At 34.5% G+C, this 23,079-nt stretch overlaps 1 protein-coding gene across 1 annotated transcript in view; it reads right to left on the reverse strand.

Annotated features, from left to right (window-relative positions):
* Positions 1 to 23,079, reverse strand: part of GBE1 (1,4-alpha-glucan branching enzyme 1) — a 266,291-nt gene that overhangs the window by 110,890 nt on the left and 132,322 nt on the right. Inside the window, exons 4-7 of the mRNA XM_036017948.1 lie at positions 21,560 to 21,685; positions 20,394 to 20,529; positions 18,044 to 18,134; positions 14,068 to 14,277 (exon numbers count right to left, since the gene is read on the reverse strand). Of these exons, the coding sequence (XP_035873841.1) occupies positions 14,068 to 14,277; positions 18,044 to 18,134; positions 20,394 to 20,529; positions 21,560 to 21,685 (563 nt within the window). The remainder of the gene's footprint in view (positions 1 to 14,067; positions 14,278 to 18,043; positions 18,135 to 20,393; positions 20,530 to 21,559; positions 21,686 to 23,079) is intronic.

The following is a 23,079-nucleotide window of genomic DNA, read 5'->3' on the forward strand; positions in this document are numbered from 1 at the left end:
AATGAAAATTGACACCACAAGTAGAAGGTGGGACAAGAGGGACAAACACCATGACACCTCCAGAATAAACCATATTCAGAACAAGACCTCCTTCCCAACCAGAAGGTGGAGACAGAATCTGGTGCCACTGTGGAGAGCAGGATGGTATGCAGTGGCATCAGTCCTGTCAAACAAGACGGCTGCCAGGCAGGCCATGTTTAGAGCATTCACACTAGAGTCTGTTTCAAGAAGGAAACTACCTAAATCATGCTGCACACATCTGGCAAGGTGGAGTGTTCAAAATATCTGCACATGTGACCTGAACAGACATGTCTGTTGAGGTAGAGTAGCCCAAGAAGCCCACCAGAAATTCCCCATGACTTACCAAGGATCTTAAGACATTTATCTAGAGACTCAGAAGGGTGCAGAACACTACCCTCAAGGGTTTATAAGAAGTGGGGACCTCAGACCACTGCTGAGGCGGCTGAGCTCCACACACCAAGGTGCTGTTCCACACCCTGCTGATTTCCTGTATCCTGTGCTGCCGGAGGCTCTGCCCCACTGGACTGAGAACTTCATCTGCTCATCTGCTGACCAAGTTCCAACAGATTCTGTCCTGTGAGATGATATGTATCTCACAATTCTGTTGTGTGATGCTATCTCTGATTTTTTCTGAGTGATTATTGTTATTAGGTTAGTATGGATTTGGATTGAATCTGCATTAATAAAAGCCAAGTAAATAGCAGAATCACTTATGTCTGCTCCTTGTTACTTACTTCTTGGTGCCAGTGTCACTTATAGGAGGTGTCACCAACCCCTGAACCATGGACTGGTACTGGTCTGTGGCCTGTTAGGAACCAGCTGCACAACTGGAGGTGAGCAGCAGGCAAGCAAGCGAAGCTTCACTTGCGTCACCTCCTGAGCTCTGCCTCCTGTCCCTCACCCCATCCATGGAAAAATTGTCTTCCACAGAACAGGTCCCTGGTGCCAAAAAGGTTGGGGACCACTGACTCACAGACTGGTAGTCTTATCGGCGGCTAGGTGCTTCCAGTTCTTAAGACCCAGATCAGACAATCTGAGCAGGAATCCAAGGCTGGTTTATAGGGAAGACTATATCACAAAACATACACTTGCAACAGCCACAAAGCTTGGAGATACTCCCACACTTGGAAGCATATAAAATCCCCAAGACTAACTGACCGAATACGCAACTCACTCCCTAGTATACATTCCACTCAGACGTATACTTTCCGCTTCTTTCATAGTGGTACCTGTGCCCTGTCTTTTCTTTTTCACTACCTGAATAAACTTGCTTTGTTCTCACTCCAGCTCGTCCTTGACATTTTTCCTGGGCAAGTCAACCTGGAGGTCACCTGACACTCAAAAGGTCCCTGACTGTGCCAGGGGCTGTAGAAATGATCTAGTAACAATGGCAGAAGCTAGAAGGGCAAACTGCAGGTCAAGCAAACCCATGCTAGGTTATTATAAGGCAACCATTAATATAACACTTTGTCCAAAAAAATAAACCAAAATCCAGGGCAAATGCTACACCAACAAACATAAAGGTATGATCTCCCTACTCATAAGCACTGACAACATCAATGGTCACACAAAACAGAAAGAAAAGAAGACTGTAAAAACTAAAAATGTCCTTCCTGCTGGAGTTAAGCCAGGTACTATTTTTAAAAATTTGTCACCTGACTCCATTATTGGGAAAGACTGAATAATTTGATTTAGAATAAACATTCTGAGATGAAAATCTATTTCCCCCTCAAAAGAGAACACCATTAAACATTTTTCTAAGAAATATATCAAATGGTCCCTGATTTAAAATGCAAAATGAGCAGAATAGTTAATTCAATAACTGTTTAGTATGAAATGCATTTCACATGTGAAGATTTTAAAAATAATAAACAGAAGGATGCTCCTTTGATTCCACAATGGAGGGAAACAAAGTAATCACAGAAATAAAACCTTTCCAGTAAACCTCATTAAAAAATTGTTGACATAACTTTTAGTCCTTAAAACATTTAAAATTTTAACACTTTTAATGGAAATACTTTGAAATTACATTGCGCATTTTCCTAGAATCTTGCAAAGAAATTTTTGAACATGACAAAAGTTTTTCTAAGGACTCATGTTCATTATGATCAATTATTACACTATACTGCAGTCTAATGATGCCCAGAGGGACAATTACAGTGTGTGGAACTGTGTGCTGCTGCACTTCAGTGGCCTTACATTGCTGTGCTTTCACTTCTGGTTTCTGACCTTGATGGGTTTCTCTCTCCACCACTGCTCTCGGCTGTGACTTCTCAGTACTTTTGGATTTTGATATGATCTGTCAGCTCCACAACTGTTCCTAATTTTCTGCTTGCACCAAGAAAAGAGCTTAATGTGCTTTTTAAAAATAGTATGAGATCACAATGAAGAAAGATCCATAGCCATTATGGGATGTATTTTGGCTCATGAAAAAAATGCTATTATAGGCTGACTAGTTAATCTGCCTACAATATGATGGTGACAATGATATGGCAATGATGTTGACAATGGCAATTATCATGACTATACGACACTGGGAAAAGTGTGTCACTGAATCTTTACAATCAAAGGAGGGAGGGACAATTAGAATCTTATTTTACAGACAGGGACATTAAACCTAGAAAGATTAACTAATGTGGGTACAGTTACATGAAAAGTAACCTCAAACTAGTATTTGAGCCCATACTGATAACCTGATAACTACAGCCAACTCTCCTACTCATTCTCTACATTACCTCCAAAGGTCAGTAACTACATTTATAGTTTTTTTTACAGACATTACTTACAATGTAGATACAAGGTTTTAAAGAAAATGAAGGTTACTGAATTTTAACTATGTCAACTTCTTCAGTATACTCACATTTTGCTTTATTGAGTCTGCTCTTACCAGGTATTCATTTTGTTGATTTGTCTGCTACTTAAAATCAAGATGTTAATATAATTCTGGTGACTGATAATATTATAATATCATCACTTTAAGTTGATAAAATTCCGTTTGCTATCCCCCCAAATTGCATTACAATGTTGCACTTAAGTTATAAAAGTATCATTGCCCTTAATTTACTACTTAATTTTGGAAGTTCAGTCGAATTTCATATTCTCACACCCCAAGGCGCGTCCTGGAGTTCAGAGACAGCCCGAAAATCTCAGGGATTACATTTATCCCACATGCATGTTCCTTTGGTCTGCACAGTGAGCTCAAAATTTCTAATTAGTTGCAGATACTTAAAAACAAGGAGATTTTATATAGAATGTGGATTCCTGATTGCTATCCTTTTGGGTAGAATTATCTTTTGTTGCTTTCTTCACTGAACTCAGTTCTAAAGAACAGGTAACTCCACCAAATCAATACTGTGCAGTGTTATTTTCCTGGCAAGTAGATTTGATATTGAAAAGTTTATGAGACAGAGGGAACAAGAGAGACAGAGTTTGCTTTGAATGTAATATTTTCTTATATATTCTTAAAAATAATTAATTTTACTTCCACACTTGATACATCCCATTCCATACATTACTTACATATTTGTTATATGTAAATAACAAAGAAAACACTAAACAAATATAAACAACAAATATCAATAAAATTAAGAAATAAATATCTATTTAGAAAGTCACATAATGATAAATGTAATGAAGAAATATTAGGCAAGAGCAGTAGATAGGGAACTCAGGGCATTACAGTTACTTTATATAGGTGGTAAGAGAAGTACGTTTAATAACGTGTGTAAACTAAAGCACCTATATGCCTCCAAACTGAATAGCCTTTAATAAAAGTTATCACTTCAATCACCATGATCATCATCTCTTCACAGAGACCAGATGGACACAACTGGACAGACTGCTAGTCAGTCTCATTTGTTATTGTTAACACAGTACCAAGAACAGAGATTCAGTCTTGGAAAAGTGTGTTGTTATGCTGTTTTGTTTCCTAAAGCACTGTGAGAAAATGTTAACTGTAATTGACCCCGAGTTTTACTGATGCTTTCAGCACACAGAATTTGAAAGGCTACAGATACTTTAACCTGAAAGGAGAAGATTAAAATAAATCCTAAGGCTGATAGCTTTCCTTAAAAGCAGTGGAAGAAAAAAGAAAAAAACACTGAAGACTAAGGGTAAAACGAAACAGACATATCTCACCATCATAAACTGTGGGTGGGAAATTATTAGAGAAAAATATGCCTGCCCCTAATTTAATGAATGGGGAAAATGACACTAAAAATGAGTAATTTTTGTATTACTTATTAATATGTACCCTTCCAAAATTGTGAAACTATTTTCTGAAAATAATTGTCCCAATATAACACGGGTTATTTATCTGCAGCATAACGCTAAGGAAATCACTCAGCTAGGAAGACATGAAATATCTCTTAACTTGAAAATGGCTAGTCCATATGCTAGAAAACAGACGTGCTTAAATAAGTTGTTTTGTTATACACAGATAAAAAGAGAAAAAAAACTTTTTTCTATGCTTTACCTGCTTATTTAAAAAAGGTAATAAATAAAGCCCAAATATTACTATAGACTCTGGAAATTTCCACACTTAAATGAATAATCACTGAATAAAAACTTTCAGACCATTCTCACAAGCATTTATCATTGTCATAAGCTGAAGAAGCTGTGTTTACAGCAATGTGTAACATTTTCAAATGTAAGGTAAATTACCAAGTAGAACTGCTCTCTTTAGAGTGAGTTTCGATTTGGGAAGGTGAATGTTATAGGAAAATAAGACCTATAGACTCAAGAAAATACCAGGAATAAAGTTTGTACAAAGATTGTAAATCCTTGCCCCAGTGCCGTGCTCTGCATCAATAGAACCCTTTCGGCTAGACTGAATAATCTCATAAACCCTGTGAGAGAAGTTATATTTCTACTATTCAAACTCAAATCCAGACCGATCAGATTGATATATCAACTTTCTTAATCTCTTTTACAAGAGAATTAGTCTGTCTGAATTTTGAATCAAACTCTACTTTCTTTAAAGTAGATTTAACCATTTTCCTTAATCAAGCTGAAATTAGGTTCTGGTTTAGACAAGGAAAAAACACTCAAAGGAAAGGAGAAAAATACTATAAAAAGAAGAAAACAGTAAAACATTTTATGGAACATTACCATTTATTAACAATCTTACTGTCAGAAATTAACATCCTAATGAATAGTCTGTAAGTTATTGTTTGTTTTTAATTGTCTGACTGCCTTTGGAATAGTCAGCCATTTACTAAATCCATGTTCAAAATCATCTGTTAATTACCCATAACTTTCTTTTTTAATAAAGCAAATGCTTTATTTTTTAAAAAAGCATCATTTTCTTTTTAGAAAGCAAATAGGAAAGACATTGGCTTAAAATAATAATGTATTAATTCAACTAAATAAATTTAATGTTCTGAAGTCAATCCAAAGAAATTAAAACACGTTTTCTTTTAGGGTTTTGTGCTATATTTAAATATATTTAAAATATCATCTCCCTAAAGATATTATATATATAAGATGGTGGCAGAGTAGGTAGAAGCTATACTCAGCTCCTCCCAGGACCAAAATGGAATTACAAGTGAAGTACAGAACAATTAGCTTGAATAACCAACTGAAGACTAGCTAAAGAGAATCCTTATAACCAAGGATTTACAAAAGAAGCCACATTGAGACTGGTAGCAATAGCAGAGATGGTAAAAAGTACTGGTCCTGCTACCCTGGATGGTGATTGAGGTTCCAGAGGGATATCTCAGCTACAGGCAGGGGGTAGTTCCCCTGAGAAGGGTGGGGTCTAAACGTGATACTGGGCTCCCCAATCCAGAGCACCAGGAAAGGGTGCCTACATAACATCTGGCTGAGAAAAGCACCGTTGCTGCTGTACACCAGGGAGAGGCAGGAGTCCATTAGAGATACAGGCACTCTCTTATAAAGCTAACACACAAAATTTCATTGGTAGCCACTCACACTGGGCTCCAGCAGAGTGAAGGTAGAGCAAACTAGAGGCATGTGAGGAGAGTCTGGGTTTGTGGCTCTGGGTAGATGGATGAAGGAAGAGATGGCAGGATCCCTGTGCTGAGTCCCTCTCCTATACTTTAGGAGCCATCTTTCCTGAGTGGAGCACAGACCCCTCCTTATGGCATCAGCCTGGGGGAAAGCAATAGCCCCACTCTCTGGGCTCCCTCTTGCTCCATCCTGTGAAGCTTACACCTGCTGAGGAGTACATAGAGGCCCCTTTAGTGACTGAGCCTAAAAGGCTGCTGGCATGCATAGGCAAGTGGAGGCAAATCTATGGGTGCCTTGGGACTTTTGCTGACCTTCCCCTGGGCCCAGTGTTAGTAAAAGCAAGTCTTGGTGCTCAGCTTGTCTTTCTAGCACACATCCAGGCCCAGCAGAGGAAGCCACCAACATAACCCTGTAGCTCCAAACAGGATGCAAGGGCCAGTCACAGGCAGTGTCTTATATTGGCTTGCACCAGAGTCTCTCCCAAGAGACCCAGAATCAGCACACCCAGTGGCCATCGAAGAAGGATGCAAGTAGCTTTAAAGCAGCACATCCAAAGGGAGATCTCGGCAGGCATAAAGCCCTGTTCAGGTGAATTCCATTTTGTGTGGTCAGCACCTGCACAGTAACTCACACACCTTAGTCAGCTTTGAGCCTTATAGTCAGCCAACCTGAGAGTTGATCTCATGCACAAATGGGCCAACAGCAATCAAAACTCAACTACTGCTCCAACTGTCATGGCTCAGTTGGGTGAACATAACCCCATAGAGCAAATGGTCACTGATTTGATTCCTGGTCAGGACACATGCCTGGTTGTGGCCAGCCCCAGGTAGGTGCATGTGCGAGAGGCCACTAATTGATATTTGTCTCACACACTGATGTTTCTCTTCCTCTTTCCCCCTTTCAAAGAATAAAATAAATAAAATATTTTTTTAAAAAAGACTCAATTACAAAAGAAGGGGCCACATAACCCACGCAAGGGACATTCCTGAAGCACCCAGCTCAAGTAATCAAGGAGACTTCACCACTGGACCCCACAACACACCTACTACATTAGGCCCACCCCACTAAGACTTAGAGTCATAGCAAATCTAACTAATACATACTAACAAACACAGAGGCAGACAAAATGTGGAGACACAGAGAGAATTTATCTGAAGAAACAAAAAAAAAACTAATTCAGAAAGAATATAAGCACCCCTGTGTTCACTGTAGCATTATTTACAATAGCCAAAATTTGGAAGCAACCCAAGTGTCCATCAGTAGATGAGTGGATAAAAAAGCTGTGGTGCAATAGACTACTACTTGGCCACAAAATAGAAGGAAATCTTATCCTTTGCAACAGCATAGATGGAGCTGAAAAGCAATATGCTAAGTGAAATAAACCAGGCAACAAAAGATGAATACCATATGACCTCACCTATAAGTGGAACCTAATCAACAAAACAAATGAATGAGCAAAATAGAACCAGAAACATGAAAATATGGAACAAACTGATAGGGACCAGAGGGAAAGGAGGAGAGGGGGATATCAGGGGAAAGAAAGGGAAGGGTGGTCAAGGAACAAGTAAAAAGGACACATGGACATGGACAACAGGGTGGGAATTGACTGTGGGAGCAGGGAGGGGGACAGGGGAGATAGCAACAAGGGAAAATGTGGGAAAACTGTAATAGAATAACAATAAAAAATAAAATAAATAAAATTAGATTTTCTGAGAGAGAAAAAAAAGAAGGAAATCTCACCCTTTGTGATAACATAGATGAATATGGAAAGCCTTATGCTAAACGAAATAAGCCTTTCTCAGTTAGAGAAAGGCAAATACCATGATTTCACTCATATGCAGAATCTAATGAACAAACTGAACTAACAAACAAAACAGAGAAAGACTCATAGACAAAGAGCAGGCTGACACCTGTTGGGGTAGGGAACTGGGTAGGAGTAGATGGAGGGATTGAGGAAAAAAAAGAAAAAAAACTCATGGACATGTACAACAATGTGGTGAGTGCTGGGGGGAGAGAGGGTTGGGAGGTGGAGGAGGGTACAAAGGGGATAGATGGTGATGGACAGAGATTTAATTTGAGTTAGTGAATACACAATATAGTGTACAGATAATATATTGTAGAATTGTATACCTAAAATGTGTATAATTTTGTTAACTAGTATTACCCAAATAAATTCAATAAATAGGAAAAATTTAAAAAATGTAAAAAGACATGACAAATAGTAGATGCTTAATATCTTTATCAAAAGAGCAAATCAATAAACTTATAAATTGATCAGAAACAAAAGTTTTTCTTCTTTTAAAAAATCGTTGATGTTTAATTTAACTAAGCAATTCTAATTCAATAATCTGTAAGCTTTTTTGACTATGTGCTCTATCAGTAAAAACTTTTTTAGCACAGTCCTCCATATATACATATATACTTATTTTAAAATTTTATATACTTATCATTTTAGTCATATATTAAGCATACTATAAATTCATACATACAAATAAACCAATTTTAAAATAAAGATAAAATAATCAAGATCTGGTTAAAGTTGAAATTATTTTGATATGTGTTTTTAATGCTTGTCCTGGCTGTAGTAGCTCACTAAAATACATCAATACAAATGAACGGCAAGGATCAATGCTGTGACTATCCAATTATAAAACTTTTTTTTTCCAACTCCTTCACCATCTATTGCCTTTCAGTTTAGCTTGTATATTTTCATTTCCTCTGAAGCTAGAGAATCTTACCAAGTGACCAGAAGATGATCATTTATATTTATACTAACATTTATATTTATAACCAATGGGCTTAGGATAAACTATAACTGAAATTATATTTAAAGATTTTGCAAAAACTGCTGCAAGATTCATGTGCATGCAAATAAAAGGACTTTTAAGACTGAAATCATTTGTGAAAATAAAATCACAATGATGAACACTTTTTCTTGATATTTTGTACCAAAAGTTTTCTCTGAACCAAAGTTTCTTTCAAAGCAGTTATTTCAAATTAATTGTTAAAATGTCACCTTTATCCTGAGGGAGTAATTTTTTAAATTTTTATTTCTCCCCAAACTTCCAATAAGCATATATTCAGAAGTTTCCCAAGCATATATATCTAAGTAATGCATCCTAGAACATGTGAAGCTACTTTTCCACATAATACCAAATTGTTTACAGAGGCAGTTGTCCATATTTACCTATCCTATACTAATGTCTCTGTGTTACTTTGGTTATTTTTACTGCAGCCAAAAGAGCAATTATTTCACCAGATGGCACATGGCTTTTCATTTTTGCTTTGATGGAAACACAGAGTAGCATAGGACTTTAAAGTTCTTTGGAGGGATTGAGAAAAAAGGAAAAAGAACTCATGGATAGGGACAAGACTGTGGTGATTGCCAAGGAGGACGGGTATACGAGGACTAAATGGTAATAATGGGAAAAATACAATAAATATTAAAAATAATAAAATAAAATAATAATTTTAGAGGTTTCTAATCATGTCCAGAATGCTTAGTGTTTAAATATCTTGTTGATCATAAGGGTGTCATGCTCTCAGTAGCTAATATATCAAATGCACAATAAGCCTTAAGTTAAAATTCATTATTAAGAACTGATTCTGTCATAGTGTAGTATCATAAATAATATGCTAAAATTTTGTTTAGAATATTAGCATTTATATTCTTGAGAGTTTATCCCAGGAATGCAAGATTGGCTTAACATTCAAAACCAATAAAAGCAATTCATTATATTAACAAACTAAAAAAGACACACTATACAATAAGAATACCTTAAGATCTAAATTATTCAGTCTGAGCAGAAAAAGCCCCTATGAATTTCCTTCTACAGTCTAACTTGTAGAAAAAAACTTAGCATGATCAAGAAGCCCCAAATATTATAGTGTCTATACTAGGAGTATTTTACTGGATGTGGTTATGACACCAAAAAAGCAAACTGGACTCATTTCTGTTTCTGAAAGGAGCTCTAATAACTCAAGATAAGATTAGAGTATCTTCCTGCCTAATAGTTGTCACATTATACACACATGGTATCTGATTATACTACTTTTGTACACAAGTGTAAAGTTCGGGTACATTAGCTCTATTATGTCTTTTGAGATTCAATACCTTATCTTTGAAAGAAATACTCAACAAAGAAAAGGTACTCATCTGAAGCTGTAGTAACAGTTAAGGTAAAATCATTGTTTAAGCTCAACAACTCTGCAGTTGTCATTTTATCAAGGGCACTTGCGTAGTGCCAGGTACATATGCAAACCGAATTTAAAACTGAGACCTTTAAATTATATCCATTATTTCTTACTCTAGAAACTTCTGAAACTTAAGGGTGACAGATTTGTCAGAAAGTTCTCTTTACCAACGAAAGGAAGGACAACCCAATCTCCCTTATGAACTGTCATTAGCAATTTAGCAGAGCTAGAAGGCAGTTCAGCCAAGTAGACAGAAAATTAAAACATGGGCAGCTCCTGATTGAAAATTTATTCATAGCAGGTAATGATATAGCACAATCAGGATCCCTGGTATTACTCAGAATGAGATTTAATTCAGATAACTTTGATGATGCCACTTGAATCAGAGATTATAAATGGTGACAGGTTGTGACATATAGATAGGATGGAGTGAGCATCAACAACATATCTCTACAGAAGATGATTTTATATAAGATTATTTTTTTCAAACAGGAAATATAATAATTTCAAAAATTATTAGAAGTTTTCATAAAAGAGGCTTAGGCCTTAGGTACACCATGTACCATTTTCATATATACTTTTCAATGACTATATTAATCAACATATCAGAGGTAAGGGCTGGAAAATAACTCATATTTCAAAATATAATATATGCATTGTAGTTTTTTAATTCATCCAGATAAGGAACAAACCTAAAATTATAGGCGGAGTAGCTCTTCTGTGGGAAGGGTCGTAGTGAAGGCTTGATTTTTCACGTGTACGTGCATGAAAGGGCTGTTCATTAGAGGCACTTACATACAATATATGTTATTTACAAAGAATAATAAGTTTATACTGGATTTTGTGTACCTTTATAGGTTTTCTAATTAACAACAGTATTACTTTTAGAAGAAAAAAATGTATTTTTTTAAAAAATGCCTATGTCAGACATAATACTCTACAATAGATACATAGTTGAGAAAAATAGTATTTCCACATAGAAAGGTATTCCAATATACCTCTTTAGAATTTGTGAAGTGGCACATTCAGTGTGTGTGGTCAACTTGTTAGACATGGGGACTTTAAAACATAGCCCTAAAATTCTTTCATGTCCCTTCCATGGAATGGAGTCCATGTTCCCAATGCCTTGAATCTGTAACAGTTTGGCCAATACTTTTTAACAGAAATTATGTGTGTCAGTTTCCAGATCCAGACCAAAAGAAATGGCAGCATCCATGTCTGTGATTTGAAACCCTCACTCTTGTGAGATACCCAGGTAAGGAGTAGAGTGGGCTGCAATAGGAGAAACTGAAGCCCTTTAACACACAGCCAGCGCTGAGCTCCTAGCTGAGAACTAGCACCAAATGTCAGTCATATGAGGAAACCATCTTTAAAGTAGATGCTCCACTCCCAAAGAAGTCACTCTAGCTGACACAACATGGAAAAGACAGCTGTTCTGCTTGAACTGTGGCTAAACTATAGATACAGAAACAACATGAACTGCTATTGTCTGAAGTCACTCAATTTTGGTCTGGTGTGTTAAACAGCAATAGATAACCAAAATAGCAGAGTAGGATTTGAATCATAAATGCTGATTATGAAATGACTCCAACATTATACATGTGCTATAAACAATGAGAACAGAAGAAAATGAATGTAAAAAGCCTGATAAATGTCATCAGGTTAATAATACAAGTTTTGTGAATAAAGTTTTCCATAAATTGCATGTAATATTGAGAAAATATTTCAAAGAACATGAGAAACTTTAGTATTTTATATATTATAGAATTTAAGTATATAAGAATTTGTTTAACTTTAGGATATTCATTGGCTTTGTAGGATTTTTATCTATAGTATTTAATTATGTTATAGCCAATATTATAAACCTATGTAAGAAATAGTAATTTTTTAAAAATTGGAAATTTAAATAGACCTTCTAAAATGATAGAAATTCATTTTAAGTGGAACTATATTTACAGAGGACTAAGACTATATGATATAGCAAAGTCAAAAATAGTAACCATAAAAATAGTAAGTTAAAATGGTAACATAAGTTATTTACCAAAAGTAAGCACCTGAGACAGATCAATAGTTAATTCAATAACAAAAGAAATCATGAATTAAACAAAAATGATAACTATGTCTTGATTTCTGTAATAAATTATTTTAAAAAATATGTATAATCCCTTTTCTTTAGAAGATTGACAACTTCAGACTTCAAGAGCTTATGGTACAGAAAATACATTATAGTGAATATTTTAATAAAATAAAGAATTCAATACATAAAATTTACCCACTTAATGTATTTCTTTTTAAGACACAGTTCTATGAAACAACTGTTTTACAATCAAACTCAAACATTTAATGCATTTCATAAAGCATAGTTCTACAGGATAGAGTTAACTCTTACTCATCCAGTATAAACTGGAGAGTTCAATTAATTGCACTTCCTGTCCACAATCAACATATATAAGATTTACCTAATAATGTAATTAGTGGGATTATATCACAAAATTAGCACAGCTGTATTCAGTCCTTTTTATTTGTTATAAATCCATACTGTGAAAGGCAATGTTCAAAAAAGTGATCAAAATACAAAATACCTTTACAGAAGGAGTGGTTATTAGCTCCCAAACTCTCCTTTTTTAAAATGAAAAAACTGAGAAACAATGATTAATTGATTCATACTAGAGTGAAGCTAGGCCTGGAACCCTGCCACCAGCTTTTGCCTCTTACGTCTTCTCTCATAATTATGCTGCTTCATCTGCTGTGAGTGATTCCTACATGGCTATGAAATACACAACTGTATGGTATTAAGAAAAGTGAAACAATTAGTGAAACAATTTCATCTATGTAAAAGTCATCTAATTTGTACTACAAGATTAGAATTCTTCATTTTATCAAATTATTTGCTTAACTATTTTTCTACACTACTCATTTTCCAGGGATGTGAATGTTTATATAATATAAAACATTCACAAAATTCATTACATTCTTTTCAAAATACTTATTATTTTAAAAATCAGTTATATATTACTTGATGCTCTGCTACTTTTAATATGCCTGATAACAATTTTCTCTACATTTCTACTTATGATAAATAACAGACACAAGTTGAGAGTATTTTGGCTTTTAAAAATTTTTTTTGCTATATCATGCTATTTAGATTTAATCACCTAAAACACACTTTTATTCAGATGGTAAAAGAAGTCAGAGATGTGTTTAATCTCACCAAACTGTTTTAACAGTATCCCTTAGTTTACTATCTGTAAAGTGGCTATAAAAATAGTACTTAGCTTACAAGCAAGCAAAATATAACCAAAGAAAGAAAAACAATAGTACTTACTGTATATAAGTAGAGTCATCATTCAAAATAAATAAAATATGTAGCTAATATAGCTACAACATTCGGCACCATATTTGACATATTGTTTACATACTTATAAATGTTAGTTGTTATTATAGTTATAATTATTTAGCTGCAGGCTAAAACATGGTGGTATTATTAAGATAGCAAAACATGAAGTATGATTTTTAAAATTAACCTACTTAAAACAATGTGTATTTCTTTATTAAAGGGAGACTTGCTAAGGTTAATTCAACCTGACAGTCTTTTTGATATTAAAAAATGCTTCGCACTAATCCTTTTAAGTGGGAACATCACCAAAATATTTTAAATGGCAAAAGATTTATAAAACTAAAATTTAATGCAACTTACCATGAATATGTGTTATATAAAACAAATTAAATTCTATTTGTGTGTCAAATATTCTTTATAAAATTGTAAAAACTCATTTTAAGAAATTAAATAATCAGTGAGAGGGTACAGACACAACAAATTTAGTGAAATTCCTTAAAATTAATTTTAAATAAAGAAAACACTTCAACATTATATGTACCTACCTAGAGTAGGCAAACAATCGACTATCCCAAAGATCATGATTCCCTCTAGGTCCAGAATGAAAATAACAAGAATCCGTCCCATCAAACATATTCAATCCATCCTCTGAATTTTTTGAGGCATGGCTGTGTACCACATCTAAGAGGACGATAATATCCATGGAGTGAGCTGTGTCAACCAGTTCTTTTAGCTCTTCAGGAGTTCCATAACGACTAAAGATAAAGAACACAGCAAAAACAAGATTATTTCATACTGAAAGCAAACAATCATTTACTGTGAATCATTTGTTTTATCAGTACTGTACTACATATTTTAAATATGCAATACCATATGACAGGTAAAAATCAAATTTGCTTAATATTTGCTATTGAGCAAATTTAAAAGCATTCAATAAAGAATTCAATTAAGCTATTAAATACAGATTTATATACCAAGAAAAATTCACATTTTGAACAGTTAGATTTTAGAACCCTACTTCTCTATACTCAGAGTTACTGATTTCCATCTCCAAGTCTGACTAATCCTGGGAATATGGCCATTCCTGTGCACAGGCACAGCCATCCCTTTGAGTTTATATGGTTGGGCTTATGTGAACTCTTAGAGTATCCCTTTGAAAGTCTTTGGGGTCTTGATTGAGGTCATCCCTCCTGCATTTACTTATTCCTAAACTGAAATGTGCCCAGGTACCAACAGGCCAAGAGAAAATGCCATGTGTGACACCAAAGCTGAAAAGTTATAGCTCATACGTGTTTGTGTTAAAAGTAGTTTTCCAATCTACACTAAAAAAGAGAACAAAATCACACCACAAAGGGAGTCCTTTCTTTTTTTTTAAAGGTTTTCACTGATTTTTTTAAAGATTTTGTTTTTAATTTTCATTTATTTTTAGAGAGGGAAGGGAGGGAGAAAGAGAGAGAGAGAAACATCAATGTGCGGTTGCTGGGGGCCCTGGCCTGCAACCCAGGCATGTGCCCTGACTGGGAACCAAACCTGCGATGCTTTGGTTCACAGCCCACACTCAATCCAAGGGAGTCCTTTCTTAATCTGTGTAAAATCTCAGCATTACAGTTTTCCACAGCATCATCTTTGTCTTTTAAATGGTCACCGTTATAAGACTATACTTTCAGGGGTGATTTCTATAGTTTGTTAAATGGTAACCCTTATGATTGTTTACTGTGGCTCTTCCTCGCTAAACCACATGCTTCTTGAGGGCAGGGGCTGTGCTTAACCGGTTTCCCATGCATGGTACAGCACAGTGCTTAGTATACAGCAGTTCTCTTAATAGCCAACTCTAATGGGGGGCAAGACCTGTATTTTAAAAATGCAAGTAAGATTATATCATCTTCTCAGGATAAATATCAGTGTCCTAATCATGACCTACTGCACTGCTTAATGTGGCTCTTTCCAATAACTTCAGACTTATGACATTCTACCACTTCCTCTCCTTATCCTAGCCACCAAGCCTTTTTTCCACTCAATGAATATCATGTTCAATGAATGAACACTAGTAAAGTTTCATTCATTCATTCGTTTGTTTAACAAATACTTGTTAGGCCATCTACCATGTCATGAAATTTTCTATGTTCTGTGGATTCAGCAGTGAACAAAATAGGAATTATTGCATTTATAAATGTTGCATTCTAGTTGGGAAAAACAAATAAATAAGCAAGATAAGTGGACTCTCAGATAGCAGTAACTTATCTTTAAAAAAATGAAGCAAAACCAATGGTAAGAAGGGCAGGTTTGCTATTTTGAATAAGGACAACTATAAAAGTTTCATGAGGCAATATTTGAGCAAAGGCCTTAAAGAAGTAGGGAGCAAGGCATGTGAATAGTTAATGAGAAGAGTGCTCAGAGAGAAAGAGCACTGGAGACAGAAATGAGCTTAGGGGCATTTGGAGAACAGCAAATATGCTACTGTAGCTGGCTGGAGTGGAATGAACAAGAGTTAAGACCACAGGGGACACCAAGACCTGTGTTATAGGGTATTATGGACCAATATAAAACCTTTGGCAGCCCTGGCTGGCGTAGCTCAATGGATTGAGTGTGGGCTGTGAATCAAAGTGTCGCAGGTTTGATTCCCAGTCAGGGCACATGCCTGGGTTGCAGGCCACGGCCCCCAGCAACCGCATATTGATGTTTCTCTCCCTCCCTTCCCTCTCTAAAAATAAATAAAATCTTTAAAAAAGTAAAAAAAAAAACCCTTTGGCTTTTATTTTGAAAGAGAATCACTAAAAGGTTCTTTGCAAGAGTGACATGATATAACTTTTATTTTTTAAATGTTTACTGTGGCCACTATGCAGAAAGTAGTCCAAGTTTATGGAGGGAGAAAAACTAGGGAAAGCATAGGAGGATAAGAGAAAATAGAGCAACCAGTTAAAGAGCTATTGAATTAATAGAGGTAAGATATAACAGCAACTTGGAACAGAGTGGTAGCAGTTGAAGCAGCCAGATGTGGGACGCATTTTGAAATTACAGATAGCTAAATTTTATGATAGCTAGAACTAGAGAGACAGAAAAGAAGAGACATGTATATCACAAAGGTGTTTGGCTTGAACAACTGGAAGATGAAGTTCACATTTACAGAACTAAGAGAGATGACTGGGGGAGTAGGATGGAAGATAAGATCAACAATTTAATTTGGGATGTGTTAAGTATTACATAAGGATTAGATATCCCAATGTCAAACAGATACTGTTTGAAGTTCAGAACAAAGGTCAGAACTAGAGAGTTAAATTTGGGAGTTGGCATATAAAGTGTATTTAAGCCATAGGAATGTGTGAGACTTAATGAGACCCGAGATGCTTCATATAAACAGAGAAGAAAATAAAACCAAGGGCTGAGCACTAGTAGATACAATCTTTACTGGCCAAAAAGAGCATAGGAAATAAGAAAGAAATCACAAGAAAGGGGGTCAAGTATTCTAAAAGGCAAGGCAAAAGTTCCAAGGAAGTGGGAATAACCAATTGTGCCAAATGCTGCTGACAGTACAAGTAAGTAAGAGCTTATCTTTGGACTTGATGATATGGAGGCTATCAGTACCACTGGAAAGAGCACTTTCAGTGAAGAGGTGAAAAGACTTCTTAGAATAAGTTTAAGAAAGAAGAAAAGTGGAGGAATTAGAGAGAATAAGTAAAGGTAATTTATTCAAGAAGAACTACAATAAAGGAAAGCAAGTAAATGAATACTGTTTTTTTTTTGTCTTGAATTCTATCTAACTAGTTCCACTTTACTCCTCCCCAAGTTAACTTTTAATCATGCTTTAGATCTCAGTGCTAACATCAATTCCTGTCTAATCTAATCTAATCTAATCTGATCAGACCTCTGATTCTATGCTAGTATATCACCCTGACATTTGCTTCTACTGCAGGTGGAAATCATAATATGCAGGATTATTGAATGAAAATCTCTATGCCATCTCAGTATATTTGCCAAGAGGCCAAAACAGTGTTAGACATGTTCACCTTGTGATCATTCAGGTCAGCACTTCTTCAACTGCACAGAAGACCTTGTGTCTTTCTGCACAGAAGACCTTGTATCTTTCTGCACAGAAGGCACCATTCCTTAGACTTCAGCCTGGGAAGGACAGTCCTTCTGTGAATGGTAGGCCCATGTCCTACCAATGGACTCCTCAGTCACCTTCCTATATGAGTCAATCGTTTCCTATAAAAAGATGTGAGTTCTGGCAGTAAAAGCTTCTGCAAGACATGATTTTCTAACTAAAGCTCAGGCTTCCCAATCATGAAAATTTCAGCAAATAACTGAATACTCTTGATCAGAAATCATTTCATGAAAAGCAACATTAATCAAGGTCAAACTCTAAGACTAGATGGGATGAAACTCTATGATTTTAAAAATGCTAACTTTATGTTAACCCTGTTAACCCTAAAACAGGTTACAAAATGACATCATATAAACTATAAAACTATATTTTTAACTTTTGCTCAAAAAAGAATGGATGTAATGAGTTTTTCCTTTTACCTTGAAGCTGCAAAGAAGCTTGTGATTTGGTAACCAAAACTGGCATAATAGGCATGTTCCATGATCGCCATCAATTGAATGCAGTTGTACCCTATATGAGCAGAGGTCAAATAGAGATTAAAACCACATTTTGAAAAAGAATAAAAATATATATAAACATAGAATCCTTGTTCTGAAGACATTACATTTTACACATAATCATTTACATATAAATGACCTGGTCATTTTGAAAAGTTCTACTACTTTAATATCTTTTGCTTGTCTGACCTTCTAACAAAATCAGACAGTTAGTTCTTGAGAGTTATACTCTAACTAGCTATTTCAAATGTCTTCATTTTAACAAGTAATAAATTATATGCAAATAGACTCTTAATTTGGATTTAGAATATTAAAGATGGAAATCTCCATATGCTAAACTTCAGCTGTACTTGTAATATTCATATTGAAGATTATGAATGCTAAATAATAGTAACCAATTGCATGCCATATGCTTTTTATTTTACTTTTTTCTTTATATTTGTTATTCTTCTATATACCATAAGACATAGCAACAAATCCATTTTCCCACAAAAGAGCTGTTACAGAGTTAGCATTAATTATTCTCTTTCTACTATTTCTTACACCTATTAAATGACTCTAAAGTTGCCTGTGTGCACATGTGAGCACACACACAGCTACACGCAACAGCCTTCCTTCTTCTATTTGAAAACGTTCTACTCTAACACTAAATAAAGTGACTCAAAAAGGTAGGCACTGCCTTTTCTAAAAATCTGTAACTTATTAAATGTACTTATTAATGTGTTTTTAATGTAAGCAAATAATCAGAGAAAAAATTATTTAAAAAAAACTAAAAAAAAATCAGGTTTTTCTTCTTCCAAGTACTATTTGGTAATAATTTTCAAATATTATTTGATTGCTTTGTAAGTTATATTTCTGTAAAATGTATAGGAAATAGTCTTATCCCATTGTCAAAGTCCAATTCAGGTCAACATAGCTTCTTGTGCACATAGTTCAGTACATAATTAATAGAACAATTATAAATTCACATTCAGAATTAGGGATTGATAAATTTAAAAAAAATAACAAACTCCACGGTTCATAATCTGCTGAAAAGTTTACAATTGTTTGCCTTTTTACTGCAAAAAATTCAAATTAACTACACTTGGCTTGATAGAAATATATATATAAACTGCTCAGATAACATAAATAAATTATATATTTTATAATAAAATATAAAGTTTGCAGTTTAGTTCTGTATTATACAATAAATATTATTTCCATAATCAAATAACAATTTATAGTTTTATTGTTAATTTTATGGCATTAATCATTCCTAGATTTATTTATGTTCAGAATACTAACCTAGGTAATTAGAACACAAAGATAAATGAGAGAATCCTTACTCTGCTGAACCTTCTACAAGAACAAAGTAATAAATTATTTATTATATTATAAAATAGCAGAACATCTCAAATACAACAATTTTAATATAATATCTATTAAACATAATCAGTGTTAAATTCCCCATACATTATTTAATTTTGGTTTCTGGAAATGAACCTCAGTATCACAGATAATTACAATCTGTATATAACTGAAAACTTTAACCATGAATTACAAAACTTTCTTGCAACCAAAATTTGGACTGCCTAGCAAAAGCACAGTAATTAAATGTACTTTATCTTCCTGCTTAGCCATTGGAGCAGGTGCTAATATGCTGTAAAATGATAAAAAAAAAAGCATAGCTATAAATAGAAAAAGAATAGGTTTAAAGCACACTGAGTCAATAATTCAGCAATATGCCATTCACCCTCCCAGTTATTCCCATGAAGACAGGGTTTGTGTCATCATGGTCCTGAACATCTACAACAGTGTGTTTCACACAGAAGATTTACCACAAATATTTGTCAAAAATGTCATCCAGACAAGAGCCATATGTACAATGATTTGGATATAAAAATGAATTCCAGTCATCTTTCATCCTACAAATGTACAATTTTTTTTTCCCTAAGAAACTGGAATGGACAGGCTTTACTCAATGACCACTTAAATGATAAAAGTTCTCTCTTATAAAAAAGTAATTATGCTTATGTATTTATGATTTTACATGTTACTAGTTAACATTACTTAAAATTGTAATTGGAATAATATATTGAATTCTTATTTTTATACCATTTCTCTTTTCTATGCTATCACTATTACAAGGCAATTTGAGAAGCCTAAAATAAAATTCATTTCTATTACACATTTAATCTCTTAACACAAAAGGAGACACTTGTAATTAGCTTTTCTAATAAGAAAACAGATTCATTAAAATTTTATCTGAACAAATATCACAGTTATTACTTACCAAGGTCTTTGATTCTCGGTAGTACATTACATGTGAAATGTTTATAAGAAGCTACTTTTCCTTCATAGGAAGAAATCCCCACGTGAGATTCATAAATTCGTAGACTTCTTGGCTTCTTTGGCCTGGAATGCTTAAGCTACAGTGTATAAAATTAGGTATACAGTTAGAACAGGAATGCAAGTATGACTCTAGCCGATTTAAGCATGTTAGATGAAAAGGTGAATCAACTCAGACAAAACTCTGGGACTGTTTTCACATTTATAAAAAAAAGCCTGGTTACATCCATTAAGTTTTCTTTTCAGAAAAACAAAATCCTTTTTAGAATCATGTTAATGAACCTATTTAAAAGAACAATCATGTAATGGCTTATGCCTCACCATTGAGTGAAGATATGTTTTGAGCCTAAGCCTTAGCGAAAACACAACAGCTATGAAATACATACATAATTATTAAATGCCAAGCACTTAACAAGCCCCAGTAACCTAAAGGACAGAAAAGTGAGTACAAAGATACCTAACTCTTTTTTTCAAAGATTTTATTTTATTTATTTTTAGAGAAAGGGGAAGGAAGAGAGAGAGAAACATCAATGTGTGGTTGCCTCTCACACGCCCCTAACCAGGGACCTGGCCACAACCCAGGCACATGCCCTGACTGGGAATTGAAGTGGCAACCCTTTGGTTCACAGGCCAGCACTCAATCCACTGAGCCACACCAGCCTGCACAGATACCTGTGACTCTTGTGAATAAGAAAGCCTCAACAATTACCCTAAAATATTCATGAAATGTCTTCACTATTCCTTGTTCTTAAGGACACTGGCCCTGCTTCAAATTCATCACAATGGAAATATCACATCATTGAAGAGTCTTTGATGAATCAGAAAGCTTGTTTAAGATTTAAAAAAAATAATCAGTATTCCTTATAGGTCACTATGTAGGGATTTAGTTTTACTTCTCCCCTCAACCTCAAAAACACATGACTGGAAAAAAAATCACTTTTAACTTTATTGGCTACAGGTAGTAGAATCTAATATATGTATAGCAAACGGATGCAGTATGACATAAAATATTAAACCAGCATTGAAAAGTTAAACATTACTATAAAAGTAAAAATGTACTTTCCTAAACATATTGGGACAAGCATTTATTTAAAGATCTGTTGTTCTCACTTTATAAGTGTGTTCGGGATCCCAGTGTATCCAATCATAAGTCACATTATCACCTTCACGAGCCACATACTTCGCCCACGGTGAAATACGATACAAAATCTCTCCACTTTTGCTCCTAATAACGACCTAAAAAGAGAACAAAATGTTATTGTTTTAAAATACTTCAAAACTAAGATAATGCATAATAGTTATGAGCACTGCTACAAGTCGGAAAAGGAGGAATGATCGTTAAGAATCTAAACTACCATCCAGATGTGTGACCTTAATTCTATGGATCTTGCTTTCCTCATCTGCTATAGTATATGACCCTTAAAGTAACTTCTATCTAGAATATTTTATGATTCTCTCACAATTTCCATCATTGAAAACCAACCATTAGAGTGGTTAATTAAACCCAGCATACAGTAGATAATAAAAGACATGAAGTTATTTGGGAACTGCAGTCAATAAATCAATCATCAGGAGGAAATAATCCTACCCTATTATAAAAAAATGACAGGTGAGTTATATCACCATCTCTTCCTTTTCCTCCCACAGCAATTAATTATAACATTTTCAAGAAGCTAAAGGAGAAAAATGGTTTTGATTAATACCTGTATTGTACACATACATACACATATACAACACTGAAAATATTTTCTATCTCTTTTCAAATTCTTCTATACCCTATTCCAAGTATGCTTTCCCATATAAAGACAAACATTTTACCTTTTAGCTATCCACTCCTTTGCCAACAGTATCACTATTATCATCCATAAAAAAAAATAAGAATAAAATGCAAACACAATTTTTACTGAATCCACCATTTTAGATTTCATATAGAATCTATTAGAAAACTGAATTGATCAACATGTTTATATAAAAAGTAAGCTACATGAACTAAGTGTTCAAGTGACTGAAATTAAAGCTTTTTAAAAAGTTCTTTTTTAAATTAAACCTTCTAAAAGTAGGTAGGATACAAGCAAAAATGTCCAGATTAGGAGTTGTAACATACATATCCTCAGCATTGAGAGGACATATTCTTCAGTTTCCTTTAACAGAGAAAAGCTCAAGTTTGCATAATTCTTAGTAATTAAATATTTGCATAATGTATTACAACTTAGAAAAGACTTTCATAGTCATATCTCACTTGATTCCAGAGAATCTTGATGAAAAAAATATTAAGTGAGATTATGTAAACTGACAAAAATCCCAAAGTCACTAAGTGGCACGGCCAAAAGCTGAACACAGAACTTCCAGTACTCACTTTCTTATTCTTAACAGACTTCCACAGCACTTCCCTCAGATACAACAACAAACCATAATTTAGACCAATGGCGGAGGCAAACCCATGTTCAAAAAGAATTTCTAACTTACACGAAATCAATTATTTCTCCTTTATTACGCCTACCACTTACTGAAGCCAATCATAGCTAAGAGCTGCTCTTAAGGAGTTTCTTAAAACTCCTCTTATAAACATAAATGAATAAACATAAACATAAATGAATAACTATTTCTGAAGACATTTGTTGGTAGAGAAA

This window comes from Phyllostomus discolor, chromosome 2 (assembly GCF_004126475.2).
Source record: "Phyllostomus discolor isolate MPI-MPIP mPhyDis1 chromosome 2, mPhyDis1.pri.v3, whole genome shotgun sequence".
Lineage (NCBI taxonomy): Eukaryota > Metazoa > Chordata > Mammalia > Chiroptera > Phyllostomidae > Phyllostomus > Phyllostomus discolor.